This window comes from Tachysurus fulvidraco, chromosome 15, assembly GCF_022655615.1.
Source record: "Tachysurus fulvidraco isolate hzauxx_2018 chromosome 15, HZAU_PFXX_2.0, whole genome shotgun sequence".
NCBI lineage: Eukaryota > Metazoa > Chordata > Actinopteri > Siluriformes > Bagridae > Tachysurus > Tachysurus fulvidraco.
The window spans coordinates 20,358,364-20,386,220 of record NC_062532.1 but is presented as its reverse complement, the minus strand read 5'-3'; the positions used below and the strand labels follow the sequence as shown (position 1 = coordinate 20,386,220).

The window sequence follows — 27,857 nt, the reverse complement described above, 5'->3', positions numbered from 1 at the left end:
TAGGATAGAGAGGCGACTTGATTTTTGTATTCCTTGAGGGATGGTGGGTTGAGTTGACTTGAGGGGAACCATGGGTTTGCTAAAGCACCTTGAGAAACACTATATAGCTAAATATTTGTAGACATTTTACTATCAAACATCCCATACCAGTATCCCTATTGGTTGTGATGACCTCCATATTTCTGGAAAGGTTTTCCACTATATGTTTGGCTGTGGGAATTTTTGTTTATTTAATCACAAGAACATTACTGAGGTGTTTTGGTGCATTTGTGTTAAAGTTTACCCCAAAGATGTTCATTGTTGACGTCAGGGCTCAGTGCAAAACATGCAAGTTCTTCCACTCCAAACTTTCTAAATCATATCTTCATATCTTCCTGTTCAACTCTGAGGCTACAGATTAGGGTGTAAATGTTCAGGTATCCACAACCCACTTTTGGTATGTAGCACTGACTTTGTTTGGCTTTTTGTGGATATCTACAAGGATCTTGATGGAGGTAACAAAGAAAAGGGGTGATGAAAGAGAACTTGGTGACACAGTGACCAGATGTATAAAAAAGTGTGATTGTGGATCAAGAACCTACCTACAAATGATACCAAGACATCTGCTTAAGGGATAAATAACAGGGAGAACGTTTTGATTACACCTTACACGGAGCAAAGACCTTCAAAATAACAACCATTCTGGAACACGACGGTGTCATTTTTGTTATCTTTTAGCTACCGACTACTTTGTTCGAACTATCATTTGTTAAGGGTGGCACATTAACCCTTGTATGTTGTTCGTATTTTTGTTACTCAGCCAGTGTTCATGGGTCTGCTGCATTTTGGGATTTTAATTCAACACAATCAAAAATTTGATGTTAAAATACTCTACAGATGTTTACTTCATCCCAATTCCAATCAATATAAACAGCATATATGGTTAATATTACCCTTTACCTTTATTACATCACATTTTTTAATTGAAGTGCTATTCGTTTTTTTGTTGTTTTTTTTTAAATAAAATGTAATTTAAAAAATTAAATCAAATTTAATCAAGTTATGAGTGGTAAAAATCAACAAATTTACAAGGAAGCAAAGTTTTTCTAAGCAAAACTATTGATGTTGATTAATATGGGTCCCACAGACCCGAACAACATACAAGGGTTAAAAAGGTCCAATCTGGCAACCGTTCAGGATGGTTTACACTACAGCACGCAGATGGCAACCCAGCCGTAGAGAGAAGTCGCTCGCCTCCGTTCGGACCTGATGTTTGTTCTATTCGAGACACGGATATGAGGTTTATCACCCGTACGCGTTTCTCCTGTCGTTCACGGGCCGGCGGATTCTGAGGACAACCCCTTTTTTTTCCACCTACTTCTGGATTTAAAAACTTTTCTCTCGCCAAAGGAAGCGAACACACGGGTTCCGGTGGGCGCCGAGCTGCTTTTCCTTCTTTCTCCTTCTTCGGATTCATCCTGGATTTCGACGTTTGTCATCGTGTCAGCAACTTTCCTCGAGTTGTATTTTAATTTATCGCTTTTTTATTATCATTACTATTATTTTAAAGTTCAGTAACAGGGTTCATTTGTCACAGTTTGTCTTTTTGACGTGTTGCTGTTCGAAAACAGGTTCGGTTCTATAACCAGGCGTCCTAAGTAGCGCACGAGCGCTCGTTTAAAAGTTTGAATAATAACGGAATTAACGGTCATCTTCGTCAGTGCATCTAATCGCCATTTTATTTATCAGTCGTTTCTTTCACTTTTCGCTGCTCACACGTGAAAGTTGTTGTCATTATTATTAGTTTATTTTTTTTCGGATGCAAAGTGAATCCAAGCCTCCGTCGTGCCAAAGCACATCGACCCCACCGACCTGAGGCGAGGAAAAAATCTGCAAAGTTAGCATAAATTTAGCATAAAAAGGCGGCATTAAAAAAATCACGGAAATTGCTCTCGTACGGTTCTAAATGGATTTCATAAAGGCAACACGTTTACTGTTACACCTTCTGTGACTAACTGGGATCGACTCTGGGATATTACAAGTGTTATTTCTCCGTATATTTACAGCCAGACTTGATTTGACTCAGAGCTACGATGAAAAGACGACGGAGAATTCTGGATTTTCTGAAGTCGTCAGAGAAATTCCGTCACTGTCGCATCGTGATATGACGACAAGGATTACACTTGCAAAAAATACAAACTTTATCACACCTGGGACTTCTAAAACAATGGCAGCGTCAGCTTTTTCCCTGGTTAACGGAGAGGCTGGACTTTTCCTGTCAGCATCACTGAAATAACTAGCGTTTCTGCTTCTTTTATAGACTTATTTAACAAACACTGTGCGCTGCGCATGCGCGAAGAGAGGTCACGTGCTCGGCACCCGCGCGATTCAGGTAAGAAACAAGGGGTAATGCGATACTACTTATGATACCAGATAGACCGATAGATTCTCTTATCGTCATCGCACAGGGCACAACGAAATTAATTGTCAGTCCTTACGATGCATAAGTATATACACATAAATATAAAAGAATATAAAAATAACGATCTCTTTATTTAGGCTAGTAAACAGCTGAGATATCGCACTTTACATATTGCATTTACATTTACAGCATTAAGCAGACGCCCTTATATCCAGAGCGACGTACATTTTTATCTCATTTTTATACAACTGAGCAATTGAGGGTTATGGCCCTTGCTCAGGGGCCCAGCAGTGGCATCTCGGTGGACGTAGGAATCTAACTCACAACCTTCCAATTGGTAGCCCAACACCTTAACCACAAAGCTACCACATCCCCCATATTGCATGTGTGAACAGTAAATTAAGGTGTTTAGTATTGCACGTTTAATGTCATCTGTGCAAATTTGTGGTTGGGAATAAATAAATAATGTGGTAGGAGTCCGTGTATGAAACGTGTGGACGTGAGTGCGGGTGGTGCAAATAAGTTCAGAACATTCAGTGATGGTGTTTTTTTGGGGTTCTGTACCAAAATGCTGTACGCTTCTGTAATGGTTCCGGGGTAGAGACTGTTCTAGCATCGCGAAAGATTGATATCTGTATTGATATCAACACTGACATGGTGTCATCTGGTACATGTGACGAGTGTGTGTGTGTGTGTGTATGTATATATATATATATATATATATATATATATATATATATATATATATATATATATATATATATATAATCAGTCTATCTTAACAGTGATTTAGAACTGATTCTTTCAGTGATTTAGAACTGATTATTTTGAACAGTAAGAGTGCAAAATGCTTTAAAACGTGTATGGTCAGTTTGTACGTCCCTACAGCTTTAACTGTCTGTTATGTAGCTGATGTGTTTCGACATCGTACATCTCCTCTGCTAGTTCTTGTGCAATTTCTGCACTTGCTGACAAAATAATTTTCTTAAGAAACACCACATTTGGACATGCAGTAATGAAAGTGCGAGGATAATGAACATGCTCACTGAATGCTGAGCAGACAAATTCTAAAAAAAAAAACCTAACAAACATAAAGAATAGCTCAAACGATTGATTTTATGGACTTGCGCCTTATCTGTTTCACGGTTTTCACCACCGCAGTGCTCAAGTCTAAAAGTACCTGGAATGATGATGCTAGGGTTTTGTTAAATAGCATAATTCATTGTACGTTTATTCATTTGGCTGATGCGTTTATCTTGTTTGACACAGTGGAGCGGAAAAAATCGAGTGTTAAAGGCCTTGCTTATGTATCCCACCAGTAACAGCTTGGTGCTGAGATTCAAAATGACTTCCTGCTGATCATTAGTCCAGGGTCCCAAACCACTGAGCCACCACTAAAATGGTTCAAATGGCACTCCTATTAATTGTGACTCCTGATGCTCTGTCTGTTCTTGTGGGTAATATGGACTTAAGTCTAACCCTGAGTTCATGCTAGCAAGCGACACAGTTAGGGGTTTTTTTTGTTTTTTTTCCGTTGTGCATGCAAGCAAGCAAGCAAGATGCAAATTTTGCAATTTGTGCAAATTAGGAACAACATGCTACTAAAGACACGAATCGAAACAAGCGGCTCAAACGATTCCTAGGAACAACGCGAGGGATCCTCAACATGTCGCCGGATACAGCATGTTAAAACAGTAGTAACAGTTTTATTCTGTACTTAATTTACTTCCGCTTTATGTTATTACTCAATAGTTAACACCATTATTAACATCTGAGGAACTTTTGCAACTAACAGTTGATAAATTATACCGATCTTTTTATTTTTTCCACAGAATCAATGAAACTATAAAGAGATTATGTTTATAGGTTTATTACGCTAAACCAAGCGGTAAACTCGTTTTTAAAGTGAATAAGTGCTACTTTGTTTAGAATTGATGCTGTGAGCAGCCATGTTGGTTTGTCAGTAGCTGAGTTTGAGGAAAACCTTCTAGACCTTCTGAGTCTAGGGTTGTGGTTTTTTTTCTATTCAGACGTTAGACGTTTTTTAAAATTAAAATACAGCACTAAAGTGGAAACTATAATAAAATGGAAGTGTACAATGTGCGGGGGGCATGTTTTCCTCACATTTCCAGGTTTGGGGGTTCGATTCCTGCATCCGCCTTGTGTGTGGAGTTTGCATGTTCTCCGGTTTCCTCCCCCAGTCCAAAGACATGCACGGTAGGTTGATTGGCATCTCTGGAAAATTGTCCGTAGTGTGTGATTGTGTGAGTGAATGAGAGTGTGTGTGTGTGCCCTTCCATGGGGGTTGGCACTCCATCCAGGGTGTATCCTGCCTCGATGCCCGATGATGCCTGAGATAGGCACAGGCTCCCCATGACCCAAGGTAGTCCGGATAAGCGATAGAAAATGAATGAATGAATGTACAATGTGCTGCGTTTTCTGAATACCAGAGAACTTCATGGGTATTTCTTCTTCACAGATTTCACTTCGTATTTTGTTAAAACAAAGCTGATTGTTCTTTTCTTTGTAGTCAGACCAGACAAGACCAGAACAGCGGTGTTCTCAGGCTGTAAAGAAGGGGGTGTTCTCAGGAGGCAACATAAGAAAGAAAGATGGAAAGAACAAACCACAGCTACTAATGAAGCCAAGTGATGTTCCAGTATTTAGACAGTTGAAGTATTTACGCAGAATGTGAAGCATGACTGGGGAAAAAATGCCTTTGAAGGCCTGGAGGGTTTACACGTGTTTACAATTCTCCTAACTCAGTTCAGCAAGAGCTCGATGTTGAGGCTTCGCTTACTAACACTGCTTGTACGAATAAAATTTCATTGTTCATTCAGGGTCCAGACTGGATTCTTGGAAAAGACTGAAAGCCAAAGCTTTTAAACGATAAAAGGCGGCAAAAAAGATCAATACGTCGCTCGATTACACATGCATTATTGCAGGAATGCATCCGTTTAGAATCAAAGTGGCTTTTGGTGATGATGGTGTGTCATTGTGTCAAATATGAGTTAATTGTGAGTGTAGGTCGTGTTTATACCACCTGCTGGTCCTCTCCGTAACCCTGCATTTCTGCGAAACAAGCCATCTGTTCTAGAGCAGCCTGTAACCTTTTATTTCCTTTTCCTGGTGTGTTGATTTGAACCAGTCACCCTCAAGGGTTTGGTGAGCATCAGCAGGGATTCGTCCTTGAAGCCTCCAGTGCTGAGTGAACTCTATAGCATATAGCATCTGTACATTACCATATGCAGCATGTCTCAACCCCAGAGATTGAAAAAGCTTTCCTAGACTAAACACTTTAGAGAAAATGAAAGGAGAATGCACTCAAATTGTGACATTCTAGCTAAAGGAAGAGGCTAGAAGCAAAACAGAGTTGTCACAGATGACATCATTGACAGGCAAATTTTAAACATTACTACAAAATGGTTATTAAGAGCAGGAGAACAGTCAACAGTGTAAATGGTGGGGCAATGGTGGCTCAAGTGGTTAAAGCTCAGGCTTGGATCTGTGGATCGAGGTTCAAGCCAGTATTGCCAAGCTGCCACTGTTGGGCCCTTGAGCAAGGCCCTGCTACAGGAGCAGTGTATTATGTCTGACCCTGCACTTTTGAATTTGGGATATGTGAAGAAAGAATATCACTTTGCTGTAATGTATACGTGACAAAATAAAGGCTTCTTCTAACACACCTTTAGTTGCTAAGTAATTTGCCATATATATATAGTATCCAGCAGACCATATATATATAGTCTGATTTGCATATTTAATGAATCACTGTGAAATTGCATGATATAGAAAGGTTTTCTGAAGATACTTTGTTCCTGGCATCACAAACTGACTATTTACAAAATTCAGAAATTATTCAAATAATTTCTTTCAGAAATGAAGCTTGCGAGGAATTGAACCATAGGCATGAATAAATAAGATGGAGTAACTCACTTTTACTAACGTAAATATTGCAAGCAATTGAAAACACTAAATGGTGGTTGGTAACAATGATCAGTGATTAATCATTGGGAAGAATGGTGTTCAACACCGGTGTTCAGTGATAGGCGGTTCTGGAAAAATTGTCCAGTGTTTAGTCTATGGGAAGATCGGTGATCATTGACTAATGGTTGGGAATAGTGGTGATTGGTATTAGTTTTTTTTTGGAAACAGTGGTGATCAGTGATTGGTGGGAGGGAAAATGGTGCTCAATGGGAACCGTGATCTGTGATTAGTCACTGGGAAGAACGATCATACAGGATTTGTCATTGGGATGAACCGTGCTTAGTGATTGGCTGATGAGTGGTGATGAGTAATGAACCTGCTCTCTCAGCTCGCATTACCAGCAGTTGCGATGTGACATGGAGAGCCATATTGCATCGTTTTCTTCGCTATCGCAATGTCGCTATGCGATTTTTAAGATCATTTGGGAACATACATCACAACACATACACAATATGAAAATATTGTTATCACTTCTGATATGTTCTATTTACAAAAATACTGCTTAGGGGCGAGAACATAAAACACCACAAATATACTAATTGCCCAATGTATTGTGATGTTTATCTTTTACAGAACAACTTATCTGTTTACTTCTGCTTAACTCCTTCTGTCAACAATATTTCCCCTTTGTACAATTGTTGCACCAGCACTTTTTTCACAACTTTCACAAGCATTTTAGTTTAATTTTAAAATGTTCCTTAAAATGAAGCATCTTCTAATTGTTTTCATTCACATTAGTAGTGTTTTATCAATAAGGGCCTTTTTACACCCGGTTACCTGGTTCTCTGATCCCATAGCTATCTGCTTTGTTAAAACTGTTCCATTTACAACAGGCCACATAAATGCGTCTCGGCGAATCGGATATCGATCATATATTTCTACTCCCGCCCAAAATGCTAATATATTTTACCTCATTTCCGCGGTAATTGAAATGGAACACGCTTTGGTGTATACGGTTGCTACAAAAAACAGCATTTACTGTTTGCTACATTTTCACTGGTGGCAGCAGTGCATTTTAAAACCCATCGAGACGCTTGGGTGAAAGATTGGCGCCTGCACTGGTGGGAAAACATGTTTGTTTCTGGCGCGATGCACGACTCGCGAGTCACCTACGAGTGACGTACTTCCGTTTGGGAGGAGTATAGCGCTGACGTATGTGGCTTGAACAACCACATTCATTTACACCTGTCCAGTTTCATCTGAAACGCGTCCCAGACCACCTCCTGAAGGGGTTTTTACCATCGGATTTATATCCGTCTCGAAACCGTTTCAGAGGGCATTTAGACCTGGTCTTTTTACCATCAGATAGCTATCTGATCACAGAAAACGCACAAAGTGACCGGGTGTAAAAAGCCCCCTAAAAGCTCACCAGTCAGTATGTTTAGTTCTTTAGAAGAACCAAGCTCAGATTAGAAATCAAACTACTGGGACTCACTGTTAACAAATACATATTTGGTCAAGGGGCAGAAATATCTTCGACATGATATCATAACTTGCAGTTGGCACTGTCAGGGGTTTCCCCATTGAAATTTGTCATATGTCAGCTCTCATATGTCAGAGGTCATTAAATCTCATTTACAAGCATGAAAGAAGATTGATCAGAGAGAGTGAGAGAGAGAGTGCAGGACTGGGAGAATATAGAAAAGATTTTAAGATTTTTAGAGTTTATCTTTTTTGCCAAACAGGTAAGGCTTTTTATTTTTTATTTTTTGGTAGGAAGAGAGTGAATGATAGTCAACTGATCATCCCTCACTGGAATTTGTATCAATAACCAAACAGCAACTAAAAACTCAGAACCTCCTTCTTAACACATTCCCTGAGGGTTTTTTTTACACCTGGTCACTTCATGCGTTTTCTGTGATCCGATATCTATCCGATGGTAAAAAGACCAGGTGTAAATGCCCTTCGAAACGTTTTCGAGACGGATATAAATCCGATCGCTCAAACCCCTTCAGGAGGCTGTCTTTGATGCATTTCAGATGAAACTGGACAGGTGTAAATGAATGTGGTTGTTCGAGCCACATACGTCAGCGCTATACTCCTCCCAGATGGAAGTACGTCACTCGCAGGTGACTCGCGAGTCGTGCATCGCGCCAGAAACAAACATGTTTTCCCACCAGTGCAGGTGCCGATCTTTCACCCCGGTGTCTCGTCGGGTCTTAAAATGCGCTGCTGCTGTCAGCGAAAATGCAGCAAACAGTAAATGCTGTTTTTGTAGCAACCGCATACACCAAAGCGTGTTAGATTTCAATTACCCCGGAAATGAGGTAAAATATATTAACATTTTGGGCGGGAGTAGAAAGATCGGATTGATATCCGATCCGCCGAGACGCGTTTATGTGGCCTGATGTAAATGGAACAGTTTTAACAAATCAGATAGCTATCGGATCAGAGACAACACACGAAGTGACCAGGTGTAAAAAGGCCCTTAATGAGAGACAACGTTCACCAAAATTGAAAGTTCGCTATAGCAGTCACAAATTATTAATATTTCGACCTCACGGCTCTCAAAATAGACGGGCCTTTCCGTAAGGCTTCATTATACAATCTCATGATAATATAACCACTGTATCACTAGCATAAAAAACTTACTACACTTTCAGCAGTGAGGGAAATACACCGTGTAGACAACCTTGTCGCGACATTAATGGTTACAAAAAACCAAAACAACTTCAATACATAACTAAGCATTAGTAATTTAGCGGTAGAGTGGTGTGTCTTGGTTACCTGGATACCCGGATGGTTGTGAGTTCAACTCTCTAGAAAAACAATCTTAGTTCTTAACAGTGAACTTAATCAGCTCCGTGCTTGGACTGGATTCTAGCTAACTCGTGAGACATTTTGCAAAGCCTTTGCTTCACGACTACACGCAACTCAAATGCCCTTTTTTTTTTTTTTTTTTTTTGCTGTTTCAATATTTTTAAGATGAATTCCAACACAAGTCGGTGCAGGATTAAAGGACTAAACGGATTCTCTCAGACAGTAAGGACTGGGATAGATCATGTTGCTTATGTTTGTGGTCTGTGGTTGGACCAGAGAGGAGAAAGAATGCAGGAGAAAAAAAAGAACAGGATTTAAAGGAAGAAGTCGGAGGAAGTAATGTAATGAGTGTTTTAGTAAAGCGCAGAGGAGTCACTTCAGTAATGAGATATTTGTGTGCTTGCAGATCTGCCCACAGAGACAAAACACACTTTGATCATTGCTAACATTGTCACTGCAGAGGTAAAATCCAGTGGACTGATACTCGGTGGGCGTATGTTTCGGGCAGCCTTTTCTAAACATCCATCTGCACTGTGTGTGCTGGGAAGTCTGGATTACTGAAATACTGTGTATGATTGTGTGCAGTTGGCTAGTCCTGTTGGGTGCCGCAGGATTTTCTTTTATCTTTTGATCCTCAGAGTCTTAGCAAGTTCTTAAAGAGGTCAAGCAAATGTCTCTAACTATAACTACGAGAAATTATAGTATCAACATTTGGGAATTCATCGAAAGGCCGTCAGCAGTCCAGATAGCACACTTCCAAGCATATTAAGGTTCTCTTGAGAATAGGGCTGGACGATACGGCTGAAAACTGTATCACGATATCAGTGTTTCATATCGGTCGATATCGCTAATTATTGATATATTTTTATGACCCATTTAAAATAAGGACCAGGAGGAAAAATATATTACATTTAAACCTTTTTATTTTAAACTTCACCTTCCTCTGATCAGAATCCCCTCAGTTATTAAGACAGAAACGTCACCAACCAGGAAACCTCAAATAATTATAATGTAAACATGAGTCTAAAGTAACAATGAACACTTAACGATTGTCTCTTAACGAGTAAGGTGCAAAATGAAATAAAATGTAAGAAATGCTTAATAAAGTGTAATAAAATAGTGCAAAGTGTTAAATATAAACATAGAAACCTGAGAATTTAGTGCGAGTTTAGTGCGAGGAAGTTCACTAGCTGTTCATATTCTGGTGACAAAAGTGTGTAAAATATGTGCAGTGTTTTGTAAACATAAATAAAACTGAGGTAGACTGAGATACATCTGTAATATAAAACACAAACCTGATACACTACAGTAACATTGTGTGAAATATAAAACCTGCAGAAATATGAAAAAGTAGCTGATTTTTCCCCTTTTATTTACAATTTCCTCGCTCGCTGCGGCTCATTTCCTGCTTATCATTCGGCGGTTACCGAAGAGGATTCCAGCAGACCAGCACGAGACAACGATATGGCGCAACCAAACATGATACTGTTACATGATTGGCTGTTAGTGTGTAACTCCTTACGTTGCTTGGTTACCAGAGAGCAAGTACCTTTGTCAATGCAACCAAACCTCTGTTTTGTTCCGATGAAGAATAAAAAATATCGAACGTTTTATCGAACACATTTTTTTATTGATATCGATCACATGTCTATCGCGATACATATCATTATCGTTTTATCGCCCAGCCCTACTTGAGCCGAACCGCTGGGCTGAGCAAACTTACTTTTTTGCTATCTGTAGTTAAGAAATATTTCATATTCCAGCAAAGCCACACTATAAGGCCAAAAGTATGAAAGTATATTACACATAAAGCATATTAACTTAAAGTTAGAGTTGGATAGATAAAGTAAGAGGCCCAGACCTGCTCCAGCATGACAGCGTCCATGTGTACAAAACAAGGTGAACTCCATGAAGACATGATGTGTCATGGCGAGTGGAAGAACTGAAGTGTTCTACACAGAGCTCTGACTCTGCCTCAACCCCACTGAACATTTTTGGGACCGAACTACAACACTATACTCCAGACCTCCTTACCATTGAATCATTGGGTCAAAATTCAAATCCACATAGTCAAAGTCTTAACCAGAAGGGTGGAGCTTTTTTGTAAAAGCAAAGGGGAAATAAATCTGGAATATGATGTTCAGAAAGAACACGAGTGTAACAGTCAGGTGTCCACTTAGTCTTTTGCTAATGTGTACACAGAGTCTACTCATTAAGGCACAACATCCTGTCCCCCCCCCCCCCCCCCACACACACACACATGAGTTACAGGTCCCACACAACCCACACCACCATTAGCAGTGAATTAGCACCATTAGCTACCTCTCTTGCTTGTTTTTAGCTTCAGCTGGTCAACGTGCATACAGGAAGCAGTGGAAATCAAGCCACAGCTCAGAAAGTTTCTTTCACAAAATCATTAGATGATTGCAGACCAGGAAATACTCTGGACTCTGTGGTGTAAAAGGGGCACATTTTATTCCTTCTGACGTGGTGTGCTTTGCGGCTTTAGAGGTACCGAAACCCGACGGCGTCTCTAAATGGAGAAAAGTATTTCCCTCATACTTTTGTCCGGGTGGATGAACAGAACCACGCTTTCTTCGTGCCAGAGAAACTCAGGTTTCCACTATTTTCCATTCCAGATGCCAACTCTGACATGCACACAATGCATTTGCACAGCAGCACACTTTCTCACAATGCTGCTATGCTCAGGCACAGATTTGGAAAACTTAACACATGCACACAAAATGGTTTTTTTTCCCTGCCTTTTTTTTTTCCTCATGTGCCGCATGTGTTTGGACGTATAACTCTTAGACGTTAAGGTTCGCTGGAGTTTCATACCTTTAAGGCAGAATTTCACAATGCACTACAGCAGATGTGTGTGATTGGCACAGGCCAACCTCATTGGAAGCCGTTCCTTCCGGAGACTTGACATGCTGACTCATACCTCTTACAATGGACGAGACCAGGGCCAAGGTTAAGAGCGTTTTTTTTTTTTCTTTTGGTCTAAATTGCTGTTCATTATGCTACCGATCTGAAAATTAGGATGCACGGCTACATAATTGGTCTCACGTCAAGAAAACATATATGGGAGACAAAAAAAAAATGCGTTAAAGTTTTGATTTGATGACGATTTTCACAAACAGCAGAAGCCAGCCAGGGCAGTGGTGGTTTAAAGGTCATGGCTCTGGGTTACTGATAAGAAGGTTGAGATGTTTATACTGCCAAACAGCCACTCTTATGCCCCTTTTCCACCGAGGCAGTTCGAGTGCAGGTTCGGAGCCTAATTTAGAACCAGTTCTTTCTGTTTCGACCGCCAAAGCACCGGCTCCGAACCAGGAAAAGTGGTTCTTAAGTAGCACCAAAACGTTGCTGGACTAGACTTAAGAACCGCTTGCGTCAGGAGCTGGGGGCGGGGCTACTGTTAGCACATTTGATAATGTACCTTAAGTATACTAATGTTTAATACATTTTTACTTTACCGCGATATGATACATTATCAGCACACATGATAGTAGGTAGCTACATGCTAAGGCTAAATTTTTTTCTGTGTTAACGATAAAATAACGTTAAGTACTTTATCGATTACAACCTCCGTTTATACAGATTACACGGAGCCGCACGTACACGTTTTATTCGCCGCGTTTGGATGCCAATGTAGGTTCGCAAAGCCATGAGCATTAACAGTAAAGCAACATCCGCCATTGTTGTTGTGTTTGTGTTGTGTTTGTGTTTGCCGCTGCTGCGCTAACGTTGCTGGGACACGTGACACGTATACAGTGACGTCACACTCGGTGCTAGCCGGTGAAAAGGCAAACCGGTTCTTAGAAGGTCAGTGGAACCAACTTTGAATCAGCACTAGCGCTAGCTCTGAACCGGCACCCGGTTCTTTCCGGTGGAAAAGAGGCATTAGGCCCTTGAGGAAGGCCCTTTAGCTCTCTGTTGCATGGGTGCTGTACCATGGCTGACCCTGTGCTCTGACCCTAACTTTAAAACAAGCTGGAATATGTGAGAGATAAAGGCTTCTTCAACAAGCTAGTAGTGAAATGAAAGGAAATATTTAAAATTGTTCTTTTTTTTTTTTTTTTGAGAACCTTACATTGACGGTATTTATTGTTTTGCCATTAAATTTTTTTAGTTCTTGTCAGCCGTGTCAATTTAATCATTTTTTTTATTATTTGCATGCAAAATTGGGGGAAAAAAAAAAAGGATACAGGGAGTCTATTTTGTTAAAGTTTTCAGATAGAGACTTGAAGTCCTAAAGCTTTAAAAGTAGAAGCTTTTATTTGTTCCATATATATATATATATATATATATATATATATATATATATATATATATATATATATATATATATATATACAGTATATAAGATAGTTCAGGGTCTTGTTTAAGACCTTGGCAGCACTGGGGCTTTGCTCTTGCTCTTGTAGGCCTAAGCCACAGTAGCAAACCTGATGGTTCTAATATCAGTCCAAAGTTATCTTCATGCTTTTCTCATGACAGCTGATCTCATGTATCTCCAAGCTGTCCATGTGGAGCTATCCTCAGCAGCAACCAATGACCTCCAAGTCATGAGGACAATCGGAAGTAGGGCATCAGGCATCTCTGCAGAGTTGAACTTTTCAGAAACTTCTCGCATGGGTATTGGAACGTTGCTGTAGTGGCGTTTAAATGAGATAGTCGTAGCCAGCCACACAAGGAATGAGAGCCACTGGAGTAAGGAGCTTGGGTTAGGCCAAAAATAAATGTGTAAAGAATAACAGACATAAATTGACTAACACTGAAAACATTTCACCGTAACAGCCCTAGTCCTTTAGCAGCGTTTCCCCTTCCATCAGGCTTACATATTTATAGCGATGCCACAAATATTTGTCTCCAAACCACATCAAGTTCTTCAGTGATGTCACTCAGACATTCTGATGTTGTTTAGGTCAAGTCTAAACACGAACAAAACTTCACAGTGTATCTGAGTAACGAATCGTATCCGAGAGGCCATTTTATACAAGCAGAGATTTCCGTTTCGTTCCTCGCCAACATTTTGGCTGACGGGCGTTCGAAGATAGGAACATATCATCTCATCTGAAGAAGCTGCTAAAACATTTCGACATAACAAGAAAGTCTTATTAGACATGACTCAACCTCCAGATACCTGAACGGACGCATCGTAGCTGAAGATGCACTTTTATTTTGAACATTTTAACACTGGATCATTTCACACTGTACACGATTAACACCATGACGTAGAGTTAACACTGTAAAGTCGCTTTAGAGTAGAGTTACAGAAGTGTGTTGCTACATTACACGTGCAAAACCTTCCTCTACCCAGGTGTTGAAGGCGGGGTTTAGAACGACAGTATTGACAAGTGCAAGGTGAAACGCCCTAATAAGGGTTTGAGTTCGATTTACTGAAAGGTTGAGATACGACCTGTTAGCTTATTTAGCCATGGCACTTTAGTGACAACTGAAAAAAAAAAAGCTGATCTATTGCATTTGGCATCAATTTTTATCGAACGTCGAGTCACACAGCGATAAAACGCTCAATCCTGTTTCTTTCCAGACGTCTAAAAGCTATATGTTTTTCCTCTCAGGCTGTTAATGGGTGGTGTCAAAAGTCCAAGTGTGTGACGACTCCAAATCTGCACACAGAAGAGGACACACACCCACACACACCGCAAACATGAGTAAGTTCTTTTGACTTGCATTACATTCCTGAAGTAAAGGATGGAGTTAATGTTCAGCTATCTGTAATTAAATGTAGTCAGTGTGCAAGTATGTGACCTTGAGTCTCCCGAACTCTCTTAGCTTTCTTCTGGGGGGGAAAAAATAGAAAGAGAAAGAAGGTAAATTGGTGCGTTTATACCACTACTGGCTTAAAGAAGCACTGCAGCACAGACAGTGCTGAGATTACTGTATACACACACACACACACACACACACACACACACATTGCCTGCATTGTGTATGCTGGTCCAAGCCGCAGGTTTGCACACGGTAGAGGAGGCTCCTCCGGTTCTCCGTCTCTCTCTCTGGAGGTGTGTGAAGTCCATCCAAGCTACACAGCAGGACTGTTTTCCTTCTCTGAGTGAGCAAAGCCAAGACAGCTCACTCTCTCACTTCAAACACGAGAACCAAGATCTCAAAAACAGGGATCAAACGTATCTGTTCTACTCATGGCCTCTCTCTGTGTGTGTGTGTGTGTGTGTGTGTGTGTGTGTGTGTGTGTGTGTGTGTGTGTGTGTGTGTGTGTGTGTGCATACTTAAAAGACTTTCACTAAAAAAAAAAACAACAAGCATTAACTTTATCAGAAGGCAAACCCAAAATATCGGGTTCCGTACAACTTTTTTGTTATCGTGGCCGACAAAAACTCTTTACTTTCGTTTCAAAATCCGTGTCTCTTCCTACACAAATTGCCGAAATCACAAGCAAGTGATTCTTCTTTTAAACTTCTTCCACTAAAGACACATGGAATGAATTTCTAGGAGCGCAGCCCTCACGTTCCACGAGCGTGAACGGAAGCGGGATTCGGGCGAATGCGTGTCGCGATGACGTCACGATTCCTGCGATCACAAACGAACTAAATTTTCCCGCGATATAAAGTAAGGTGAAACAGAGAGTGAAGACGACGAGGAAAAATAACGTCGCGCTCGGATCGTTTTTCGTAGTAACAGCGATGTGAAAAATTCACAGGCTTGTTACTGTGTAAAAGAGGAGGAGCCATTAAAACAGCTTAATGTTAATATGTTGGGACTTGTATTCTTATGAGTTTACCTCAGCGTTAACAGCTAACCAGAACGTTATTAGAACAGTAACATTCCTACTATTAATACTCGCTCCGGCTTTTCCGTGTTCAGATGAGAGACAGGCTCTCCATTCCATAATGAAGGACCTGGTGGCGCTGCAGATGACCCGGCGGCAGCCAGTGCCAGCTTATGACATGGCCAAAACCAAGCCTGCTAACACAACTAGCATGGCTAACAGACAGGTAACACACACACACACAGAAAAGTAAAGACGTCTGTGAGCTCTGTCTGGACCTGTAGTCATACGGCTGTGTTTGTTCCTCCAGGACGACGTCAGAATCAAGTTTGAGTTCTGCGGAGAGAGAAGGTCAGTTTGAAAAGTCTGGACGAGGGTTTACTTTTTTTTTTTTTTTTTTTTTTAATTCAATGAACTCTAACAGCAAACACACACACACACACACACACACACACACACACACACACACACAAACACACACAGCCACTCAGACATTCCCTAACTCAGATTGCAGACTGGAATTTGAGCGGGAAAGGAAAAGATTGTGGTTTGTTTATAGGTGCCAGGAGAAACCACAGCTATGCTAGGTGTGCAACTTCTGACTGTGTATTTGTGTGTGTGTGTGTGTGTGTGTGTGTGTGTAGGATACTGATGTTCACTCGGCCTGTTCAGTTTGAGGAAGTCCAGCAAAAGGTCAAGACTGTCTTTGGGCAGCAGCTGGAGCTCCACTATATGAACAATGAGGTACTGATCCAGTCTCACACACTTAGACTCCCATAAGACATTCCCTATCCTATCATGACAGATTATTCTGTGTGTGTGTGTGTGTGTGTGTGTGTGTGTGTGTGTGTGTGTGTGTGTGTGTGTGTGTGTGTGTGTGTGTGTAGATGTCTATTCCGCTACATGATCAGGATGACTTGGACAAGGCTATTGACCTGCTGGACCGCAGCTCGAACATGAAGAGCATAAAGATCCTGCTACTAACAGAAGAAAACTGCAATGTGTGTACTACTCAAACACAAACACACACACACACACACACACACACACACACACGTAAAACACCACACACACTCACACGTGAGTAACGAGCGGTACGTGTGTTCCACAGGTCTCGTCCCCAACTCATCACTCCGGATGCAAGCAGGTCCGAATCAAAGCCTCGCAGTCCATGGGGGATGTGAGCGCCGCGTTTCAGTCCGCTGAACCCAGGGGACGCCACCCATCCACTAGTGAGCACACATACACACATATACACACACACACACACACACCAAACCTCAAGCGTACATGCATCATATACAGTAAGACGCATTGCGTGTCTACAAAACACATGTCCAAACACAACAATACATTTATAAATAAATATTAAGTGATGAGAATCTACGTGTCTATATTTTTATATGAAGTAAGCTATTGGTTTGTAACACAGACGTTCTCGTGTTATGAGAGGAGTTATAACTGCTAATAATGTTTGTATAACTGTTATATAACTTTATATGTGAGCTCAAAGAATATGTTATGAACAGTTCACTAATAACATTAACATTAAAACGCGTGGCTAGAGTGCACATGAATACAAACTTATGTGTCCACACACACACACACACACACACACACACACACACACACACACACACACAAATACAAACTCGTGTGTCCACACACACACACACTCATACACAAACTTATGTCTACACACTCACGTGTCCACAGACACAACCACAGACTCATGTGTCCACACACTCACACGCACACATAGTCTCATGTGTCCTCACACACACATACACACACACACACACACACATACAGTCTCATGTGTCCTCACACACACATACACACACACACACACACACACACACACACACACATACTGACTCACACACTCACGTGTCCACAGACACAACCACAGACGCATGTGTCCTCACAATCACACACACAGTCTCATGTGTCCTCACACACAAACTGACTCACACACAAACTCATGTCCACACACTCACGTGTCCACAAACGCAAATACAGACTCGTGTGTCCACACACTCACACACACAAGCTGACTCACACACAAACTCATGTCCACACACTTACACACACACAGACACAGACACATGTGTCCTCACACACAGATACACACACATATACTGACTCACACACAAACTCATGTCCAGACACTGACGTGTCGACAGACACAAATACAGACTCATGTGTCCACACACTCACACACACAAACACACACATACTGATTCACACACAAACTCAGGTCCACACACTCACATGTCCACAGATACACACACACAGACTCATATGTCCACACACACAAACTGGTGTCTACATAATAACGTTTCCACGCACGCACACACACACACACACTATCTCGTGTCTACACACCAACATCTCCACACACACACACACACAAACTCGTGTCCACACACTATCGTCTTCTCTCACACACACACACACACACACACACAATCTCGTGTCTACACACCAACATCTCTTCACACAAAAACTCGTGTCCACACACTAAAGTCTCAACACACACTAACCCGTGTACACACACTAACATCTCCTCACACACACACACAAACTCGTGTCCACACACTATCGTCTTCTCTCACACACACACACACACACACACACACACACACACACACACACACACACACACACACACACACACACACAAACTCGTGTCCACACACTATCGTCTTCTCTCACACACGCACACACACAGACACACACACACACACACACACTATCTCGTGTCTACACACCAACATCTCCTCACACACACACACAAACCCGTGTATACACACTAACATCTCCACACACACACACACACACACACAAACTCGTGTACACACACTAACATCTCCTCACACACACACACACACACACACAAACTCGTGTACACACACTAACATCTCCTCACACACACAGACACACACACACAAACTCGTGTCCACACACTCATGCATCCACACACACAAACTCGTGTCCACACACTCATGCATCCACACACACAAACTCGTGTCCACACACTCATGCATCCACACACACAAACTCGTGTCCACACACTCATGCATCCACACACACAAACTCGTGTCCACACACTCATGCATCCACACACACAAACTCGTGTCCACACACTCATGCATCCACACACACAAACTCGTGTCCACACACTCATGCATCCACACACACAAACTTGAGGTTCACTTTACAATACAAATATGTTGAACTCTGTTATTGAGGCTTCAGTGTGATATTAAATGAACCTACTGAGCGCTGAAAATATGTTTGATGTTAATACCAAGCTAAACGATTAGAATGACAACATTCTCGCGTATCTCCTGTACAAAGTAGCGGCTCCTCGACTTCCCCGTGTTTACAGTAGAGCTCACGCACTCGCGCAGGCCACCATAAAGACGGAAGTCTAACGAGGAATTAAGGGAACAGGAAGATGCTTGAGCCGCCTTGTGTTACTCTGGGATGTTGCGTCACGTCTCTCTCTCTCTCTCTCTCTCTCTCTCTCTCTCTCTCTCTCTCTCTCTCTCTCTCTCTCTCTCTATCTAACGCTTTAATCTCATATCCTTCTTTTTTCTGCTTCTTTTCTTTCTCAGTATCTCTCGTTCTATTTTCTCTTTCCCTTTCACTCTTTCCCTCTCTCGTGCTCCGGCTCTATGTCTGTTGTTCGTTCAACTTCCTCCAAGAGCAGTGGGTCCTCATCCTTTTCCTGTCCACCATCACTAGCTGCTGCACAATGGCCCGCTGGCATCCGGCCAATCAGATTCGAGACACTATTAGTCGAGCGAGCCAGAATGAGCAGGGTGGGGGAGTGGGGGGTTCCTGTAAGATTGTGGGGCACGCAGAGAAGCAGGACTTTCTTCAAGCTGTTGCATCTGGAGGAGTTTGTTTATGTCTGCCTTCAGTCTAATGATTCAGAGACTCTGGCAGTTTAGTTACACTCTGATCCGCGTCCCAGTAGATTTCTCACACAGAGAGACTATTTTCACGCCGATGTAGACGGCGCTTGCTCTAAACGCAGGATTATTACATCATGCCACTCGGCTGGCTTTTAAACACGGCCTTCAAGGTCAACACGCGTACAAACCGTCTTTTGTGTAGCGTCTGGATCGGCATTCTGGGACGAACGTGTTCTCGTTGGAACTGACGCTAATCCCGATAAAGGACTGATAACTGATTCAGGATTATTTATTAATCAGTCACCGATTTTATGGGTAATTTTAATCGTCTCACTTTGTGGCTTCCATTTTTATATAGTTTATATAAGGGGAAAGGATAAGCGTATGTCCACACTCACACACACTTACACTCGCATGTACACACACACACACACACACATACACACACAAGTACACAAATACAAACTCATGTGTCTACACACACACTTGTCTACTTACACACACACTCATATGTCCAAACACACACACAAACTCATGTGTCCACACACACACAAACATGTCCATATACACACACACTCATACACACACTCATATGTCCAAACACACACACAAACTCCTGTGTCCACACACACAAACATGTCCATATACACACACACACTCATACACACACTCATATGTCCAAACACACACACAAACTCCTGTGTCCACACACACACAAACATGTCCATATACACACATTCATATGTCCAAACACACACACACACACACACACAAACTCATGTGTCCACACACACAAACATGTCCATATACACACACACTCATACACACACACTCGTGTCCACACACTTACAAGTCCACATGGAGGCACACACAAATACACACACACACACACGTGTCCACACACTTACACGTCCACATGGACACACACAAATGCAAATTTATGTGTCCACACACTTGCACGTCCACATGGACACACACGCTCACACAAATACAAACTCATGAGTCTACACACACACACACGCTCACACACACACACACACTCATTTCCACACACTTACACGTCCACATGGACACACACACACTCATGTGTCCACACACTCACATGTCCACATACACACACGCGCACGCACACACACACGCGCACGCACACACTCATGTGTCCACACACTCATACACACACTCATGTGTCCACACACACACACACACACACACACACAAGGTTAGTGAGTTAATATTATTAAGCACATCAGCTGCATCACTTACCATGGATAAGTTACTCGTGTTATGTTCCAGGTTGCATCAGAATCCATTTTGGCAGATCTTCAGGAACGATACTCTGGATTAAAACTGCTCTTTTGACTCCAGACATGTTATTTGGACGATAGACATTTGTCTCGTCTTGCCAGTGTTTGCCGCAGCATCGCTCACTGCTGTCTGCTGTGAAACAACAAACTCCTCGAACTTTATGTTAAGATGTTTTGTCAGGTGCTTCGCCTCAGTTGCCATCATCGTTTCCCATCGATACGCAGCCTGATTCACGCAATCGGCATCGTTACTGCTGTATCCCTTCTCGTAACCATAGCTACACTGCTAAATAAAAAAAACAAAAATTACTTTAATCATTAAATATGTGAGGATTTTGGTATCTGAGCACTGAAGTTGGTCTGTTATACATCTCCTACCTTTGCCCCGCCCTCTCCCAGGTTCTCAGAACACTGGGCGGAGCTCTCCGCCTCCTGGCTACGTTCCGGAGCGGCAGCAGCGAATCGCTCGCCAAGGATCCTACACCAGCATTAACAGTGAGGGAGAGTTTATACCCGAGACCAGCGACCAGTGTGTGAGTGGCCAGACGTGTACACACACACACACACACACACACACACACACACACACACACACACACACACATTTCAGTCTCCCTTAAATCCTTAGCAGTTTTATGTTAGATTCTTCCTCCGTGTCCTGTGCACTGTGACTTCAGGTGTAAATAACCAAAACTAATAATTAGCAGTAGATTTGAATCACTTGTGCTTCGTCTTCAGGTGCTGGATCCCTGGAGCAGTGCAGAAAACTCCATATCCGGTAGCTGCCAGTCTCTGGACAGCAACGCCGAAAGGTCAGCACGCGCTAGCGTCTCATACACGACAAGAAGTTAATTAGATAAGTTTTTGCCTTATATTTTCCCCTCCTTACTCTCACAGCCCCTCACTTCGGAAGTCCCGCATGCACAGAGCCAGAAGTTATCCTGATAACAGACAGGATTTTGCAGGTTAGGCTAAGCTCCGCCTTCTCGTTTGGCCCAGCCCACTTTTTTTATTTTATTTCAAACACAACTTGCAATTTACCTCAGAAATTATTATGCTTGTATTCGCATACGATCTCGAGCAAAAAAAAAAAAGCTGATGTCTTTATTTCTACTCCTCAGACAGGGAGAATCACGTGTATGATAAGATTATCGCTAAAGGTGGGACGTACCCACGGAGGTACCCGGTATCTCCGCATCACAAAGACCTCAGTGAGGGTAAGCTGTATATAAACACACACACACACACACCTGCGCACGGTGTCCTAGTGTTACACATATTCAATTACATTTTGCTCCGTGGCATGTCAGGTCGGCGCACGTTTCCACGGATACGACGCCCCCAGGGTAACCTGTTCACACTGGTGCCGTCACGTCGTTCTCTCAACGGCAGCGAGGAGAGTCTCGGAAGCTGGCAGCATGTTGACGCGCACTCCCGTCTCCGCCCCAAAGACCGCCCCAAAGACCGCCCACTGCCTCACAAGTGTAAGATGCCTTCGCAGTAATGTGTTTAGTTTTCAGTTATACAATTAGCACTTTATACTGTAGCTTTAGGATGGTAGCTAGGACTGGGAAGAGCGTTGCTATGGTTACAGTGTCGTGCGTTGTGTTTTGTAATCACAGTGAAATATTACAGCAGACTTGTGTGTGCTTTCTGTTACAGTTATTTATATATATATATATATATATATATATATATATATATATATATATATATATATATATATATATATATATATATATATGAAATCTTATAGTGTGGCATTATTAATAGACATGTGATTTGAGTAATTGTGCATGCGTGCGTGTGTGTGTGTGTGTGTGTGTGTGTGTGTGTGTGTGTGTGTGTGTGTGTGTGTGTGTGTGTGTATGTATGTGTGTGTGTGCTCAGCCCCCACAGCTCCTGTGACCTGGAGGAGAGGGAAACTGCTGGGTCAAGGTGCATTCGGACATGTTTATCTCTGCTATGATGTGGACACTGGACGGGAACTGGCAGCTAAACAGGTCCAGTTTGACCCAGAGAGCCCGGAGACCAGCAAAGTAACCACACACACACACACACACACACACACACACACACATTTCTGCTAGTCATAAGTCTACAGTACATTTTTTGGCCCCCATGAGGCCACTGTTCTGGTGTTTTATTATCCTTGAGTGGAATAAAAACACTTTATACATACACAGCTGGTAAGTATTGTAGGAGTTTTCTTTAAATAGCTTAATGTGTGTGTGTGTGTTTGTGTGTGTGTGTGTGTGTGTGTGTGTGTGTGTTCTTTTTTGTTCTTTGTTCTGTCTAGGTTTCTCTCCACGCTAGCCTCCTGCTTGCTTTCCCCCCCACACGCTAAAATGTTTTCCTGTCTGCTGCTGCAAAAACACACACTGTCACTTCCTGTATCTGTGTGTGTGTGTGTGTGCACGCGCGTGTGTGTGTGTGTGTGAGTGAAAGAGAATGAGACAAAGAGAGAGAGAAAGCATGTGTGTGAGGAGGGGTAAGGATATGGAGACAGGGGAGGTAGGTGTGTGTTCTAACATTTAATTTAACTGGGCGTCCACACACACACACACACACACACACACATAAATATCGGTCCTGCATTATTATATATCTAAAAGGAGTGTGCTTGGCTTGAACTTGCTTTAACTTTGCCTCGTGCTTCATAAGTTCACGTTCCAGTTCCTAGAAAAAAACCGTCACGAGACCTGAAGGGAACCTCAGTTATTAGTCAGTAACCATGTAACATGATGTTCTGAGAGCACCTCTCAACATACGTCTGATGTGTCTTCACTGCAGGAGGTCAGCACTCTGGAGTGTGAGATTCAGCTACTGAAGAATCTACATCACGAGCGCATCGTGCAGTACTACGGCTGCCTCCGGGACCACAACGAGAAGACACTGACCATCTTCATGGAGTACATGCCTGGGGTGTGCGCAAATCTGATGCTAAAGACAAAGACAAATCTGAATCTTTATTACTAGGCATTACAAATAAGTCACTCACAACATTCTGTATGCTCCACAGGGCTCGGTGAAAGACCAGCTGAAGGCGTACGGCGCGCTGACGGAGAACGTGACCCGCAAATACACCAGACAGATCCTGGAAGGAATGTCCTACCTGCACAGCAACATGATCGTCCACAGAGACATCAAAGGTGGACAGGAGTTTCTCATTAATCAGTGCGCATTAAATAATATGGTGTACCATTTTAAAAACATAAAGATACTATATACCGTAAGTAACGTCTTCGCGGAACACGGTCAGGTGCCAACATCCTGAGGGATTCGGCAGGGAACGTGAAACTCGGAGACTTCGGGGCCAGCAAGCGCCTGCAGACCATCTGCATGTCCGGGACGGGCGTGCGCTCGGTCACCGGGACGCCGTACTGGATGAGTCCGGAGGTCATCAGCGGAGACGGATACGGACGCAAAGCCGACGTGTGGTAAAGCCAGAAATCATTCAGTGACATCACTAAACTTTACTGTGGATATATCAGGGTGTCGCCCACTGGACAGGTAGCGCCACCAGCGCCAACCAAAAATGAAAGACCATTACACTTGATATCTTTGTTTAAATTAAATCTAACACACACTAGTTGCTTCAATACACACTGAAGACTTTAGTAGAAAGAGCAGAAAGTCGTTCCATATGTGATGTCACTCATGGAGGGTCTGATAAAGGTGTTTATCTCAATCTGAGTTGTTAAGGTGTAATCTGTAGTCTGCATTAATGGACATATTGAGATCGTCATGGGGGTCACGGTGGCTTAGCGGTTAGCACGTTCGCCTCACACCTCCAGGGTTGGGGGTTCGATTCCCGCCTCCACCTTGTGTGTGTGGAGTTTGCATGTTCTCCCCGTGCCTCGGGGGTTTCCTCTTGGTACTCCGGTTTCCTCCCCCGGTCCAAAGACATGCATGGTAGGTTGATTGGCATCTCTGGAAAATTGTCCGTAGTGTGTGAGTGTGTGTGTGTGTGTGAATGAGAGTGAGTGTGTGTGCCCTGTGATGGGTTGGCACTCCGTCCAGGGTGTATCCTGCCTCGATGCCCGATGACACCTGAGATAGGCACAGGCTCCCCGTGTCCGGAGAAGTTCGGATAAGCGGTAGAAAATGAGTGAGAGTGATCGTCATAGCACTGAGTTCAAATATATTTGTTTTCAATCGGTTTTCTATTCTTGATCATTCGATCCGATTTATTCTCACCGAGCAACCACCAGTTCCTGGTTAATAAGAACTAATAAGGAAGCAATCATCCAAACTAGATGCATAACCACGAGAGAGAGAGTTTACGTTTGCGTTTATGGCATTTGGCATTTATACGGCTGAGCAACTGAGGGTTAAGGAGTGACACCTTGGTGGCCCCGGGATTTGAACTCATGACCTTCCATTCAGTAGTCCAACACCTTAACCACAAAGCTAACACATCCCTCCTCATATTTAACTTGACACATTATGTCATTACAGAATGAATCGGTGTCAGTGTGTGTTTGTGGGCTAAGCTCGAAACCGAAGGCTCGGAATGTTTGTGGAGTTAAAAAAAAATCAAGAAAACTAACATCAGTAAAAGGGAAATTCGAGGGCATCGAGCTATTTTTACAGCCAAGAAGAAAATATAGCACTTTCCCTCATAGTTTGACTAAGGAGGAGAAGTTCACCTGGTGTCCAGGGATTTTTCTTTGAAAGGCCAGATTGGACGTGGGCTCATCAGGAGAGAGCCGCGATTGGCCGAGAGCTGGTGAGACTGATCGTAGCAGTGACTCGGAATGTTCTGAGCCTTCAGAGTAATTTTAAGGAATCTCAACCAAGTCTCTCTCTCTCACACACAAACACACACATACACTCACTTGTGCTATCAGTGTGTAGCGCTCCAGCCAATAAAAACACCGTATAATTGTCAACAGTTCTGCCAGGGAAAGTTTCCACCAAAACATTCCTGCACAGCCTCTGCCCTGGAATAAGTCTCAGCTTGACAGCTTGACGTATGTGTATGTGTTTGCCATCGTACCACCTTACTGTAATAAACTCAAGCACACTATAGGTGTTTTTTAGCGTAATTATTTTAGACTTTGTAACTCATCACATCGCAACCATCCTGCTATTGATTATGTTCTTCTTACATCATGTGGTTTATTCCTCACGGACGAAGGGAATTTGCTTTGCCGTTATGTTTCCTGGCTTCTTAAGGTCATTGTTAGCTAGTTTGTACTGCAGCTTCGGAGGTTCGGGGTTCGGGGCCACAATAAGCTCTCCAGCTCCCTAGGTGGTCAATCGGTGGTCTAACTTTGGGACACTGATGACTCCGTTTCTGATGATACTGGGTTTATAGCAGTGTAAAATCCCAAACATATCCAATATCTGTTATAGGTGTTTTACTTATATGTCGAATAAATACTTTAGCTTAATCAAAGCTGTTTATGAGCACGCAGGACCGCAAGCAGGATTGTAGACTAGACACTTAAAACTAATAATTTAACAGCTACATAAGAACAACCATAAGAAGCTACTTACTTTTGACGAACACGGCTCGGAGTTCGGGTCGTCCACCATTTTTTTCGAGCTCAGACGTTTCACAAAACACGACGTCATCATTTAAAGTAAAAGACCATACTGATATATTTTAGATATCTGTGCCTAATTTGTATATTGTCTGTATGTGTTTTCGTGTGAAGGAGTCTCGGCTGCACTGTGGTGGAGATGCTGACGGAGAAGCCACCTTGGGCCGAGTACGAGGCCATGGCAGCCATCTTTAAAATCGCCACTCAGCCCACAAACCCGTTGCTGCCGTCGCACATCTCAGACCAGACCAGAGACTTCATTCGGCGCATCTTCGTCGAGGCCAAACACAGGCCGAGCGCAGAAGAGCTGCTCAGACACTCGTTCTCCCAGATCTTCTGCTGAGCGAGCTCTCGACCAGGACACCTGCAAACACGAAAGCCGTATCTATGACACGTAGCTCGATCGCAAAGTGATCACAAAGCAGAACAAAGCACAACACAAGAGCTGGGAAATCATCCAGCCAAGAGCGCTTAGATCTACATCTTTAGTTTAGTCCTTTAATGGTGTTGTTGCAGTACAACGGTTCTACCAGCAGGGGGAAGCAAAAATCCATCAGCCAGATAAACGATGTATCGTGCAGCCTGCGTCTTCCAAACCAGAGCTGCGAGACGTTTACGGTTGCTGGTCGGGTGGATCTGTTCTCGTCATCATCGTTGTCATCGAAATGACGACCTGTAACACTGTTCTCGCTCTCCGGGTCAGTCACGTTAGTGTCGTGTTAGTCGTCAGTGAAGTAGACTGAACTACAGGCTGTGTTTCAGTCATGACAAGCTTTTCTTTCACTCACAGTCCAACTAAACGCTCTCCGTTACAGAGTGTGCAGATACATGACGCTTTTCTCTTAGTGTTCTGACAATTCCTATGCTTTTTGAGGCAAAACTGTAACTGTAAAGTCGCTGTGAGGGAATTCGACCGGCTTTAATCCCTCACTCGCTACCATTCATCATTATACACACACACACACACACATACAAAAGTATTTTTTCCTTTTCCCTCAGTTCTCCAGGATCATCGTGGGGAACCTTTGAGTTGGTGGTGCGCTAGTTAAACTAGCTTGCTTAACTCTTAGCTAATATATTTTCTGAACTATAAGATGCTGTAGTTCCCACATACTTTTACTCCAATTACTTATATACGTGGTATCAATTATATTACACTGTATTATTGTT

General features: G+C 42.6%; 1 protein-coding gene across 1 annotated transcript; it reads left to right on the top strand.

Moving 5' to 3' along the window:
* Positions 1–1,188: 1,188 nt before the first annotated feature.
* Positions 1,189–27,857, top strand: map3k3 (mitogen-activated protein kinase kinase kinase 3). Its single transcript, XM_027161111.2, has 17 exons — positions 1,189–2,371; positions 14,737–14,829; positions 16,001–16,131; positions 16,216–16,256; positions 16,550–16,649; positions 16,793–16,906; positions 17,017–17,137; positions 21,535–21,668; positions 21,874–21,947; positions 22,033–22,100; positions 22,257–22,352; positions 22,446–22,619; positions 23,026–23,174; positions 23,929–24,060; positions 24,158–24,287; positions 24,398–24,575; positions 26,802–27,857. Exons 2-17 carry the CDS (start codon positions 14,826–14,828, stop codon positions 27,028–27,030), a joined length of 1,875 nt encoding a protein of 624 aa, XP_027016912.1. The 5' UTR covers positions 1,189–2,371; positions 14,737–14,825; the 3' UTR covers positions 27,031–27,857.

What these genes read in the sequence shown, in the direction of transcription:
- map3k3 (XM_027161111.2), top strand. An exon ending in TCACAAAGACCTCAGTGAGG is followed by an intron (nt 22,353 to 22,445) that starts GTAAGCTGTATA and finishes GTGGCATGTCAG; the next exon opens with GTCGGCGCACGTTTCCACGG. An exon ending in CGTCCACAGAGACATCAAAG is followed by an intron (nt 24,288 to 24,397) that starts GTGGACAGGAGT and finishes GAACACGGTCAG; the next exon opens with GTGCCAACATCCTGAGGGAT.